The sequence below is a fragment of the Triticum urartu genome, chromosome 6A (genome assembly GCF_056163025.1).
Source record: "Triticum urartu cultivar PI428250 chromosome 6A, HENAU_Tu73, whole genome shotgun sequence".
NCBI classification, from domain to species: Eukaryota; Viridiplantae; Streptophyta; class Magnoliopsida; order Poales; family Poaceae; genus Triticum; species Triticum urartu.
In genome coordinates this window covers 300,773,448-300,786,525 of record NC_141878.1, presented here as the reverse complement: position 1 = coordinate 300,786,525, position 13,078 = coordinate 300,773,448, and the positions used below count along the sequence as shown (strand labels likewise).

The 13,078-nt window shown below is 43.5% G+C and overlaps 1 protein-coding gene across 4 annotated transcripts; it reads left to right on the top strand.

Annotated features, from left to right (window-relative positions):
- The first annotated feature begins 1,335 nt into the window (after positions 1–1,335).
- On the top strand, positions 1,336–8,861 carry LOC125512929 (Calmodulin-binding protein). 4 transcript variants are annotated; one of them, XR_007285607.2, is made up of 10 exons: positions 1,336–1,493; positions 1,607–1,786; positions 2,676–2,751; positions 2,837–2,895; positions 3,024–3,517; positions 3,597–3,757; positions 3,834–4,037; positions 4,765–4,993; positions 7,724–8,417; positions 8,565–8,861. XR_007285607.2 is itself a non-coding variant. In XM_048677995.2 (9 exons), exons 2-9 carry the CDS (start codon positions 1,659–1,661, stop codon positions 8,323–8,325), a joined length of 1,950 nt encoding a protein of 649 aa, XP_048533952.1. In that variant the 5' UTR covers positions 1,336–1,493; positions 1,607–1,658; the 3' UTR covers positions 8,326–8,516. The 4 variants fall into 4 exon arrangements, 3 of the variants coding, with proteins under 3 accessions (XP_048533952.1, XP_048533948.1, XP_048533949.1); XM_048677995.2 differs by lacking the exon at positions 8,565–8,861 and having other exon boundaries at positions 7,727–8,516; XM_048677991.2 differs by lacking the exon at positions 8,565–8,861 and having other exon boundaries at positions 7,724–8,516.
- Positions 8,862–13,078: the final 4,217 nt, after the last annotated feature.

Sequence of the window (13,078 nt, the reverse complement as noted above, 5' to 3'; positions counted from 1 at the left end):
TCTGAACATGAATGTCGACAAATAAAAGTTCACACAGAACAGAAAAACTAACACACGAATGACCCAGCGAAGTGCGGCCACAACTCAAGTAACTATTAATTGAACAAGAAAAAATATATGTACAGAAAGTATTATATACTACATAGATGATTCACCGAAATTCACCAAACTCAAACTTAGCATGCGATATATAAAAGTACTTCCCTTGTTTAATAAGTATCGATTACTTCATGCAATAAAACTTTCCTTCTTCAAACACCTTAGCATCCACAATGGCTTTATGTTCATAAAAAATCATTCAAAATTTATATTACTTAATAGACATGCAAAAAGTTAAATGAATAAGTAGTAACCAACCAATTAGCAAAATGATCAGCAGATGAATGCATACAGGATTTTTAACATAGTGTTGCATGCACACCTCTATTATTGCTTCCCCTAAAAATTAGGTTATTGCCAAAAAAAAATCATCCAGAGTCAAGACTAATAAAAATAAATAAAAAAAGTGTAAATATATACAATAGTATACACTGTTAACCATAACAAGGCGCGGCGTGCCGCCGCGCGGGTACATGCTAGTATAAGTTAAGATTACGAGAGAAGCTTGGTGGAGGTTCGATTTTTGAAGAATCGGGCAAAAGATAGTGCAGATGCTGAAAACATACGAGCTTGGAGGTAAGGCTGCAAGAAAAGCTCGAGGCTCATGAGCCGCTCGAGATCGACTCGTTTTTTACTTGACTCGAGATCGACTCAAAAAGAAACAAGCTGAGTTTGAACATTTTATGTAGCTCGACCGAAGAACGAGCCGATCTTGAGCCAATGTTGGCTCGCTCGATTTTAGCTCGATAGCTCGACATAATATTATTATGTTAAATGATCATGTCATATACTAAATGGAAATAAAATAATTTATTACCATATATGCTGTCCACAATTTTTCTTCGTTTTATTTACCAACGAACATGAAAACTTAATTAAATGCAGAGAAGATTTAGGCCTAATTATGGCACGTGGTCGACTATGTGTTAAATATTCTATATTTTGTAAAGGTTTCAGCATATTCACCTTATTTTTTGTTTTTCATCCATAGATTTATAATTTTTACTATCTCATTTAGCTTGAAACTAGCTTAAGATTGACTCGAGATCGTTACAAGTTAAAGCACAAGTCATGTTCTATAGCTCGATCATGAGCTTCATTCAGTTTGAGCTCGCTCAATTTTTCATATTAATTGAGCTGAGCCAACTCCAACTCATTCAAGCTCGACTCGTTTGCAGCCCTACGTCAGAGGAGACCGGCCCAAAGCTGTGACCGGTCGGCCGGCGCCTAGCGTTCCCTAGTATAAAAGTCGTAAAGAAAAGGCAGGCGGTAGAGAGCGAGCACAAACAAACACACGAGCAGGCGCCGCGCGGTGCTCACTCACCCCCACACTAATAGCGCAGATCTCTCGCCCGGCCCTCTCGATCCACCTGAGTTTCCCGCCGGCCGCACCGGTACGGTATCGCGCGCTTCGATTGGGTTCTGGTCGCTGCTTTTATTTTTGATTTTTGTTTTCTCCACGGAATTATTATTTTTTGACCTGGATTCGTGGTGGCGGCCGGTGCAGATCTGACGGTGGCGGCGGCAGAGGAGGCCGCTAGGGCTAGAGTTTTGGCGTGATGCAGCGGTCTGGGCGGGGCCTGCAGCGGTCGGGCTCGAAGCGTGTGCTCGACCCCACCAACGGCACTGGCGGCGGCGGCGACGACGACCATGCGGCCAAACGGCCCCGCGTGCCTGCCCTTGCAAGGTTCGTGTTTCTTTCTGCCTGGTAGTACCAAATTTCCAGGGTTTGTGGGACAAGTTTGGGTTTGGGGTTTAGGTTGTCGGCTGCTTTAATTAGGAAGAAATTTAGATCCTCCACTTACCTCCATTCGGTTGAGTAATTCGATTCCTAATGTTGTTGTTAAGCTTCCTACCGGCTGGAATAGGGGTGCTACAGCTTACCTAATCCTTGTTTTAGTTGAATCAGTTAGGTAAGAGTAGGATTGGAACTTGGACCCAAGATGATTCTCTGAGCATAACACATTTACTACTTCTTTAAATTATAAGCTAAAGGAAGTGACTCCAGATGATAATTTAATTTTAGTCCAAAATGTACTGTGGCGCATAGCTGTTTTTGTGCTTGGTGGTACTCAGTTGGTACTCCAGTGAGTGCTGCTCAGTTCCGTGTAAGAGCACCAGCTGACAGCACAAATCTGCGCATCCTGCTCAGCTCTGCCTGACTCCTTTTCTATGATATATGATAGCACGTTTTTATACCGCATTGATGCACCAGAAAGTTCCATATGTTTAATCACCGGCAACAGGTATAACATATTTTAGAACTCTTGATAGGTTATAGAAAAAAAAATCTTTACAGTGCCAAGAGAGTTCAGTATGTAGCTTTGAATAATTTGGTTTAGATAGGGTCGATTACATGCAGTGTCGGCACTGCTTTTAACACTGATAATGTATTGAATACAATGATGATCTGACTGTCAAATGATGCTAATAGTTTTTAAGAATACCTGTTTGAAAGAATTAGTCAATACACTACAGTTATGGTGTCTGTACATTTCAAATTGAATACAACGGTGATTCTACTTGTCTGCAACATTCTGAAATTTTGATTACTAAACAAAGGACACATATTGTAGTGTCATTGTGGAAGCACTAAAAGTCGACAGTCTGCAGAAGCTTTGTTCATCGCTGGAGCCTATTCTTCGAAGAGTTGTGAGTAGAAGCACTTATTGTACGGTCTATTGACTTATTTGATGGAGCATGTTGATCATTCTGTTCTTCTATATTTTGTGAATAGGTAAGCGAAGAGGTAGAGCGTGCTTTGGCCAAGTTGGGTCCTGCTAGAATTGAAGGAAGGTACAAGATCATAAACTTGTTTAACGTGGTGGCACTCATGGGATGGCTTTATCTGGGATTTTCAGATTTTCTGCAGATGTGGTTTAGCCACACTGGTGAGATACGATACTAATGCATAGTGAAAACAGGTCCTCTCCCAAAAGAATAGAAGGCCCTGATGGGACAAATCTTCAGCTTCAATTTAGAAGCAGGTTGTCTCTCCCACTCTTTACTGGTGGAAAAGTAGAAGGCGAGCAGGGGGCAGCTATACATGTTGTGCTGCTGGATACCAACACTGGTTGTGTTGTCACTTCGGGACCTGAATCATGTGCAAAGCTGGATGTTCTTGTGCTTGAGGGTGACTTCAATAAAGAGGAAGATGAGGGTTGGACAGAAGAGGAGTTTGAAGGCCATATTGTCAAGGAGCGCGAAGGGAAAAGACCTCTCTTGACTGGTGACCTTCAGGTGACTCTTAAAGAAGGTGTTGGAACCATAGGGGAGCTTATCTTCACTGACAACTCCAGCTGGATAAGAAGCAGGAAATTCAGACTTGGGCTCAGGGTTGCCTCTGGTTTTTCTGAAGGTATTCGTGTTAGGGAGGCGAAGACAGAAGCTTTTACTGTTAAAGATCATAGAGGGGAATGTATGTGTCCATACATTGTTAATTTGCTCATACTGTTAAAAGTTTCAAGCATTGAGTAGGCTGATATTGTATTTTGCAGTGTACAAAAAACACTACCCTCCTGCTTTGAAGGATGATGTTTGGAGATTAGAAAAGGTTGGCAAGGATGGTGCATTCCACAAGAAGTTAAATGGAAGCGGAATCTATACAGTTGAAGATTTTCTTCGGCTTCTTGTTAGGGATCAACAGAGGTTGCGTAGTGTAAGTTCTATTATGCCTGTTATCAGACTGTAATTTATGGAGTTTGGTTTATGTTCTTACGCTCTTGTCTCTGTAGATTCTTGGCAGTGGCATGTCAAATAAGATGTGGGAAAGCCTTGTTGAGCATGCAAAGACTTGTGTTTTAGGTGGAAAGCATTATATATATTATGTGAATGATTCAAGAAATGTCGGTGCAATATTCAATAACATATATGAGTTCACTGGCTTGATTGCTGATGATCAGTTCATTTCAGCTGAAAATCTCACGGACAACCAGAAGGTTTGCATATTTATTTATGTGTTATCGAATAATAAGTCCAGTTACATGTCGTCTGGGCCTGTTAAATATTTGTAAAAATCATTGGTGTTGTAAGGCTTAGATTTGGTATAGCGGAGCAAGTTGTTACATGAGACTGCAAACTTGTGTTCTGCTGTACGATACCAGTGTATCACTCAGACTGGTCCGCGTTCAACATGTTCACCGCACATCCAGGCCCTTCCAGCAATACACATAAATACACAGATTTCTCTAGCTAAATTTCAGTACCACACATTCAATGGATACCAAATAGACCAGCAGGATGCATTATATAATTTGGAAGAGGTTCTGTCAATTTAGAGTTCTTTAAACTCCCATCACTAGTAGTTCATATTTGCATGATTATACTGGTATCCTGGTGCAGCCAAATTATAACCATTCTCATTTCAACAGAAAAAGTAAAATGAAACTTCAATTTCAAGAGAGTTCGTTAGCTCTAAACATTTTGCGTTGTCCATGTTAAGTTGTCAACTATAACTAAATCAAAGTAACTGCTGATATTTGGGTGCTGTATGAGTTGAAGTTTGTGCTATGTGCATATGAACTGTAGCAGTTTTGATTCTTTAATCTGCATTCTCTACCATCTTAGCTAAATTTCTTTTCCCTCATGAAATAATTCTTCACTCAAGTCATTATATTTAAACACAGATATTCTACTAAAACACAAATATGCTCAACTTAAATCCAGGTCTATGCTGACACGTTGGTAAAGAAAGCATATGAGGATTGGATGCATGCTGTAGAATATGATGGTAAGGCACTTCTTGGCTTCAAGCAGAAAAAGAAATCTGTCACGACCAGAAGTGATACCGCATCAGCTTCAACAAGTAACCCTGCTTTGTATGGTTTTGTCAATGCACAAAAACAGTTACTGCCAGGAAAAGCTGGCCAAACTTCAACAGGCACTCCAAGTGAAGGTAATAAGACCTCAATCAAACAACCCTGATGTATCTTATGAATATTAATTGTCCACCATTGTTATTTCTATAGGATTATTCATTGTTTTAAATGATTTCTTTCTTCAGTTATTCATTGTCATCATAGTCTGCTCAGGTAGTAGTACTCCCTCCGGTCCTTTTTAGTTCGCATATAAGATTTGACTGAAGTCAAGCCTTGTAAAGTTTGACCAACTTTATAGAAAAAAGTACCAACATTCACAATCTGAAATCAATATCAATAGATGTGTCATGACTTAAAGTTTCATATTGTATAACTTTAGCATGACAGATGTTGATATTTTTTCATATAAATATGATCAAACTTTGTGAAGTTTGACTTCAGAGAATTCTAATATGCAGAGTAAAAAGGACCGGAGGGAGTATAAGTCATAATGTGATGTAGCACATAGTAAAGCACAACAGATGCCTTTTCAAGTAGGTATATTCAGATCACTAAAATTGTGACATTGGTAACTATAGATAAAGTGGTGTTAATGCCACATTTGCATCGTGGCTGCAAACTGCTGTAACTACCTTGTCACTTTGTCAGCACTTCAATTTTGACTCATTTAGGCTGTCTCAAATGCTTAATTCGTAAGGATGCCATAAGATGGGTCCCACACCATGTGCTATAGCAAATTAAAGAGTCAAATACACTGGTGGTACATGAAGTTGCACTAGATGGTCACTTTGGTGCCACAACTTAAAAAATACACCGATTAAGCGCCAAAACATGACTAAACGTGACAATACGGTGCTTAATCTATCCGTAGCCATCAACTCTGCCTATGTGGTGCGAGTGGGCCCTGTTTGTCAACATACGAGAGAAATAAATCTCTATCTCTCTCACTATGGCATATGGGCCCTGCTTGTCAGCACATGGGAAAGAAATAGGAACGGAAAAAGGAGCGCGTCGGGGCATCAAACACAGGACCTCATGTGCCACGTGCATGAGACAATGCTGCATGTTATTATGGAGATACATTGAATTTTGTACTTAGTATTGGCCTTGAGAGATGACACTAGCACACCCATGAAGATGGCGACGTTATAGACCAGTTGATGCATGTTGTGCACACCGCTCTGGCTCGGAAATGACTACGGCACCTGCTGTGCCATTCGCCGACGAGACAAGGAAGATGGGGAGTGGTGGGCATGGCATGAGGGTGGGGCCAACAATGGTGTGCATGGACGGTGTGGGGCACGGCGCGTGTGGTATCGGGTGGGAAATCAATGCTAGTTTTGTGTGCCTCATTGCACGAGCCTCTGGCATCGACGCATGGGCGGTAGCAGCGCTTGCGGCAAGCACCAATGCATGGGCTAGAACAACAACGGTGACCCTTTGGCGAGCATGTGCGTGGACTAGAAGCGTAGAACGTCTTCAACAGCACCCCTTGGGCGAGTTCTTCTCGCCATTCCTTGATCAGCTCCTTGATCCGGCCCACCATCGACGCGCCGAATGCTAACTCGAGGCACTCTAGGATCATCGGCGCCGGCGACGCACTGCAGCTGTGCACAAAGCAGAGCAGCGGGCATGGCGGCTCGAGTGCGATGGGTCCGGTCCAGGATGATCTGGTCGATGGTGGCCTGCGTACCATGTGGCCCCCGCCTATCGCCTAGAAAGGTGGATGCTAAGAAGCGGATGGCAGCTGGGAGTGCCACGGACTCGTAGGAGGCCAACATGGCCAGCAGGCTGGACATGAGGCCTGCACGTGGAACATTGGGAACGTCAACCCATTGCGTCGCTCTAGAAAACCACGTAGTTTAGGCGGAAAATGCACTGCATTGTAAGTTTAGGCACTCGGTCGGTGTATCTTTCAAGTTGTAGCACCAAAGTGACCATCCAGTGCAACTTCATGTACCACCAGTTTATTTGACTCCAAATTAAATCTTCACCATGCTTACGGGCAACTAGCCCTTAAGATGGAGCCACTTGCGAGTTTTGCTAGTTTCCTTCCTCAACCGTTGAACATTTTTTACCTTCGTCCGTTCCTTCATACGCGCCGGCAATAAGTTCCCTAAATCCTCTTTTTTTTTCAACGTGGAATCTTAGTGCCGCATGTGCCATTCGCTGTTCGTGATCAGAGAAGCCTTGAAACTGGCATCCACCAGATCTGGCCTTGCGGCCATGGATATTTCTTTACTCTCTGCTCTTCTCTCCAGCTCTGCCCAGGACCGACTGCACGTACCGCTCGGCCTGGGCATCGTGCGCTAGGCTCCTTCACCTTGTTGGTTGTGGTCGTCCGTCCGCGCGGCGGCGGCTTGCGCTCAAGTGCTACTCATCATCTTCTTGCCTTGCTTGCTTCGGTTCTGGTCTCCACCGTGTCCCATCCTCTTGCTTCAGCGCTCAGATGTTGACGGTGGCTGTCTTCCCAGCGATGGCGCATCCATGACCCTGTGGCAAGAGAAAAAACTGCTGTCCAATCTTCACACTGCAGACAGAGAAGAGAGAAAGAACATTTTTGATTTGCTTGTGCACGGGTTATACAGTTAGGGAGCTGCCTCAACATGTTTCTAACTAAGGTCGACCTGACAATGTGTAAAAATTCCTAAAGTTGACTTTCATTTCCACATCATGGATGCCCTTATATATGCATAAAGAAACTGACTGCTGCTTCTGGTATAGATGTGCGGGCCACATGATATTTGTAATTTAGTACTATGCAGTGTTGATATACTGAGATTGCTGAATTCGTGTTCTCTGTCCAGCAGCTGGAGTAAGAAGCACATATAATGGAAATCTGGCAGCAAGAAACACTAGTCCTCAGAATAACGCTGCAAACATTACCATGCAATATGAGAGGAGTGCACTGTCACCTGAAAGCCAGTTCAGTGGGCCCTCCCTTCAGACTCAAACTTCTGGAGGCTCCAATATTTTGGCATTGGAACCTGCACAGCAGCAGCAACAGGGTTTTGAATTCTCAGCAGTTGGTCAGTCCATGCAACCTGCAGACCTGAACCCTTTCGATCAATGGTCACAGCCGCAAGAGAACCGTGCGGTTGATGACTACTTGATGGAGGAGATCAGGTTGAGGAGCCATGAGATACTCGAGAATGACGAAATGCAACAGATGCTGCGAATTTTGAACATGGGTGGAGCATCTACCAACATGAATGATGATGGCTTCACTTTTCCGCCCTACATGCAGTCACCTTCCCCGAACTTGAACTTTGAGGATGACCGCACTCGTCCACCTGGGAAAGCTGTTGTGGGTTGGCTTAAAATCAAGGCAGCTATGAGGTGGGGCATCTTCGTCAGGAAGAAAGCGGCCGAGCGAAGAGCTCAGCTCGTTGAGCTAGATGATGACTAGCAACATGTCTTAAGTTCTTAAATGCTGTCCGTGTAATTGTTTAAGGATCCGTAACGCATGGGCTCAGCAATGCACCATGGAAAGACATTCAGGTCATGAGTTCTTAATCATGGACGAACTCCTGTTTAGTTTATGTTTTTCTTTTTCTGTATAGTTTCACCATTGTCTATGCATTTGTTTGTTTAGCGTGATGTTGATAAGACCCTTTTACCTAAACTGTGTACATTTATTTGTTGCAGATATCAGGAAAGGCGTTAAAGTATTCCTATTGTTTTCACGTAAAATAGAACTGTATCTCCTTTGGTTAAGAAAAACAAGATAGCCATCTTTTTACAATGCACTGTGTTATAGATAGCCACATGTAAATGTTGCGTTGGATCTTGTCATCTACACATGTTTTCTTATGTTTTTCCTTTTGAATTGCATGTTTCATTATGTAAGACACGGTGACAGCCAAATTTACCATAGACTAATTGACTGCCCATGTGTTGCCCCGGGCCAACAAATGAATGAATGCTCATTTTACTCCTCATGAAGTGAGCCACAACATAAACACAAGTATCTTCATGCACCCCTCTAGCTACTTTTTTTTGTTGAACTTGTCATTCATGTCTTCTCTTCTCATACACCATCATCCTCTGGATGTGGTTTATGTGTTGTTGTTTTATTGATTCACTGTATTATGCACGTCGTGCAACGTGAAACACCATCAACGAATGATGAGATATAATGCACCTCACCTTAATACAAATAATAAGAAAAGGGGCATATGGACATGGAAACATTCTTTTCACCACATGTTCATTCACCTCACCTTAATACAAATAATAAGAAAAGGGGCATATGGACATGGAAACATTCTTTTCACCACATGTTCATTCACAAACCGACTACGAATAATGCACCACATGGACCCATGACAAGAACTCGAGCACGCACAATTGAAATCGAGGTGAACTCACTCCTACTTGAGAAAGATATGGACATGAACGAGACTTGGTTGCTACCTCACCAAAACATGCTATGTGTCATTAGGTATGAAGACCGACGCCACCAAGCAGCTGCGGGATGCCCCAAAGGAGGAGGAGAAGCACCCCAAGGCATCGAGGAAGAAGAAGGAAGCCAAGAGGAGCAAGACTGCACCTCCCAGGCGACCCCGTGCGCACGGGCTACCCAGGGAGCTGATGTTGCTTGTTTCCTTGGATTGTTCTTGTATGCTTGTTGATCTATGTGTTTGCTATTCTAGTGGATGTGTAATTGGGTTTTGTTGGAGTGAATTCCTCATGTTCTTGGTGTTCATCCCTTCCCCCCTCCAAGTGTGAAAAGATCCCTCTTAGGGTTTCACCCTACAACATCTTAGTATTATGAGCAAGGTTGATTCACATCTTGGAGTCTCTATCTCCCATATTCTAGTTTGATTTTGTTGTTTTTCGTCCTAATTCGAAAATCCCCACCAAAAATAGCCCCAAAAATTTTCTTGCAATTTGTTAGATCTTGTGAGATTTGGTTGATTTGATCCACAGATGTAGTGTTTGACAAGTAGATCTTCCCCTTCCCGCCATCCTCCATCCATCTTAGCGTTGATTTTGGCCGGATTTTGCAAAAACCCCACGGATCCGAAGGTGTTCTTCCGCTACAGAACACCCCGTGCGCACGTGCCATTGGGACCCCGTTCACACGGGACTCACTTACCCCGTGCGCACGGGCCTTACAGAATTGTTCGGCCACTTCCTGTTTTGCTTCTTTTTGTCATTCCATCACCACCATTTGTCTTCCGCAATACTTCTCGTTGGTGTTTGAGCTATTGGGTTGCGGTTACATGTGTCCTAAGGTGTTTCGGCTACTTGGGCACAACTTGACTTCATCATCACCGCCACTCGTCATCGGCTCGGACTCCACTTCGACTTCGACAACTCCATCTTCATACCAACCGTAAGTAAGGATGGTAACCTCGACGACACCTTTGTATTACCCTTTCCATTACCTTGATAGCCTCAAGCCTCTTTTGCGTCACTTACCCATCGAGACTAGTAAGTTGAGAATTGTCGGGCCACACTTTTAGTGCACCTTTAGTGTTACGTCTCTCCCGTGCATATCCTACTTGTTATCTCGCATTTCGGCTCACATATCAAGCATTGTGGCATAGTAAAAAAAGAGCTTATAAGCAAAATAAAAATAGAAGCAAGAGCTTGTAAGCAATAGCATTGAGCCACCTTACCTAGTCTATCATCGCGGTTCATACATATATAAGCATACTTGGGATAGTAGACGGCCCCTTTCTCTCTTAGGTTGGTGCACTAGCATATCTAGCCCATTAGAGCAATCGAGCTAGCGTCTCTCTCGTATCCGTACAACAAGAGCATTTCCGTGGTTCCACCTCTTAGAGCGCATTCCTTGGTTGTGCGGATCCCATCTATCTTCCATGTGTGTTCCTAGTGATATCCATGGGTTTGATCTATTTGTCTTACTTGCGATTTGTGCATTTTTCAACTTTTTCGACATCTTGACTAACATTTGCTTGAATTATTTGTGCCACTTACTAGCCAAGGTCCTCCATAAGCCTTTTACTTGTAGGTGTGAGAAAACAAAACCCGGTACCAATTCTACTATTATAGTGATACGTTTCCAACGTATCTATAATTTTTTATTGTCCCATACTATTATATTATCTATTTTGGATGTTTTATATGCATTAATATGCTATTTTATATTATTGTTGGGACTAACCTATTAACCTAGAGCCTAGTGCCAGTTTCTGTTTTTTCCTTATTTTTGAGTTTCGTAGAAAAGAAATACCAAACGGAGTCCAAACGAAATAAAACCTTCATGATGATTTTTCTTGGACCAGAAGACACCTGTTGGACTTGACTCCAAGTCATGAGACCTTGGAGTAGACGACAAGCCATAGGGGCGTGCCCTAGGCCTACTCCAACACCCCCTGACCTAATTCTTCGTCCTATATATTCACTACTAGGGAAAACCTTATACACAGAACTTTAGTACTAGCGCTTGTTAAAAAAGGGCGCTAGTGTTATATAGCAGTAGCGCGTGTAGGTTAACTACGCTACAGATATGAATGTAGCAGTAACGCGTCTCCATGGAAAAGCGCTACTACTAAAATTCCCACTACTAAGCCGATAGGCTACACATAGTAGTAGCGGTCTTAGAAAAACCGCGCTACCACTAAGATTACTGTAGCAGCGCATTTACGGTGAAAAGCGCCACTGCTAATGAAAAGAAAATAAAATGAAAAACAAATATAAAAGTAAATGAAAATGAAAGAAATAAAAAATGAGAAAGAAAAAAATAAAATGGAAAGAAAAATAAAATAAAATAAAAATAAATGAGAAAGCTATAGCAGTAGCGCGTTTTGTAAGAAGCGTTATAGCTAACTTAGCTATAGCGTGTTTTTACTTCCAGCGCTACCACTATGTTTGACTTAACCCCTGCGCGCCCCCCGACCACCACTTCTCCCCTAAACCCCCTGCCCCACTTCGCCGCCGTCTCTCCACTTCGCCATCGCCCCACTTCGTCGCTGTCTCCTGCTGACGTCGACGCCTCCGGAGCCACCGGAGCCGCGCGCCGTCGACGCCATCGGAGCCTAGGGATGGAAATTTTGCCCATGGGTATGGGTACTCGCAGGTACCCTACCCGAAAACAATGGGTATGGGCAAGACTTGAAGAGATTTTCTATCCACGGGTAATGGGTATCCATACCCGCAAAATATATGGGTAGGGCATGGGTAAGAAATTGTGCCCATGGGTAACCCAATGGATACCCCAAAAAAATCAATAAATGAAAATAACTCCTATAACATGTGGGGTTAACATCCAACTCATATGGTCCAACCCTAAATCTCATATTCCTTAAACAAGTCATAGCTCGTAGGCTCATAATCACCTGCTCGCCACTCCTCGTACGTCCTATGTGACTCCTCAAAAAGATGAAACATCGACTCTTCGCTACCAGACTCTTGCCGAACACTCGATCCAGCGATCCCCAATTCCCACCACCGCCTTCCACTACGCCGGCCTTCCACCAACCGCTGCTCATACTCCCTTGATGCCTCCAAGAGGCCACCAACTGGAGGAGGCCACATACGTGCTATATTACTCTACCATAATCACTTGAATTTTGAGCTCATTTCTCTACCTCTTAAGAATTTGAATGCTATATATTGTACCCAATGGATACCCATTGGGTATAGGATACCCGATGGGTATGGGCATGGGTGTCAGTTTATATCCATGGGTATTGAAGTGGGTGGGTATAAAAAGTTTGTATGGGTATGGGTTTGGGTAGAAGGAGGTTGTACCCGCCCATACCCTACCCATTGCCATCCCTACCGGAGCCGTCCTCGGCGCTACCGGAGCCACCCTCGACGCCCCCTGCCTCCCTCGCCACAACTGCCCCCCTCGCCATCACCGGAGACGCCCCTGCCTCCCTCGCCACAACTGCCCCCTTCACCATCACCGGAGACGCCCCTGCCTCCCTCGCCACCACTGCCTCCCTCGCCACCACCGGAGCCATCCTCTGTAAGCCCCCACCCCTCCTCTCTCTCTCATGCATAGCACAAACATTGGACAGAGAACTAGCTAGCTAGGTTAACTAGTTTAATTAGGTTAATTATCTAGGTTAGTGCAAAAATTCAGTTAGGGCTTTGACAAAGAACTAGTTAGGTTAACTAGTTTAATTAGGTTAATTATCTAGGTTAGTGCAAAAATTTATTTAGGGCTTTGACGGAGAACTAGC

Coding starts and splice junctions, on each gene's coding strand:
- LOC125512929 (XM_048677991.2), top strand. CDS start 1,659: ATGCAGCGGTCTGGGCGGGGCCTGCAGCGGTCGGGCTCGAAGCGTGTG. Junction 4,038..4,764: donor ATCTCACGGACAACCAGAAG/GTTTGCATATTT, acceptor ACTTAAATCCAG/GTCTATGCTGACACGTTGGT. Junction 4,994..7,723: donor AACAGGCACTCCAAGTGAAG/GTAATAAGACCT, acceptor TTCTCTGTCCAG/CAGCTGGAGTAAGAAGCACA.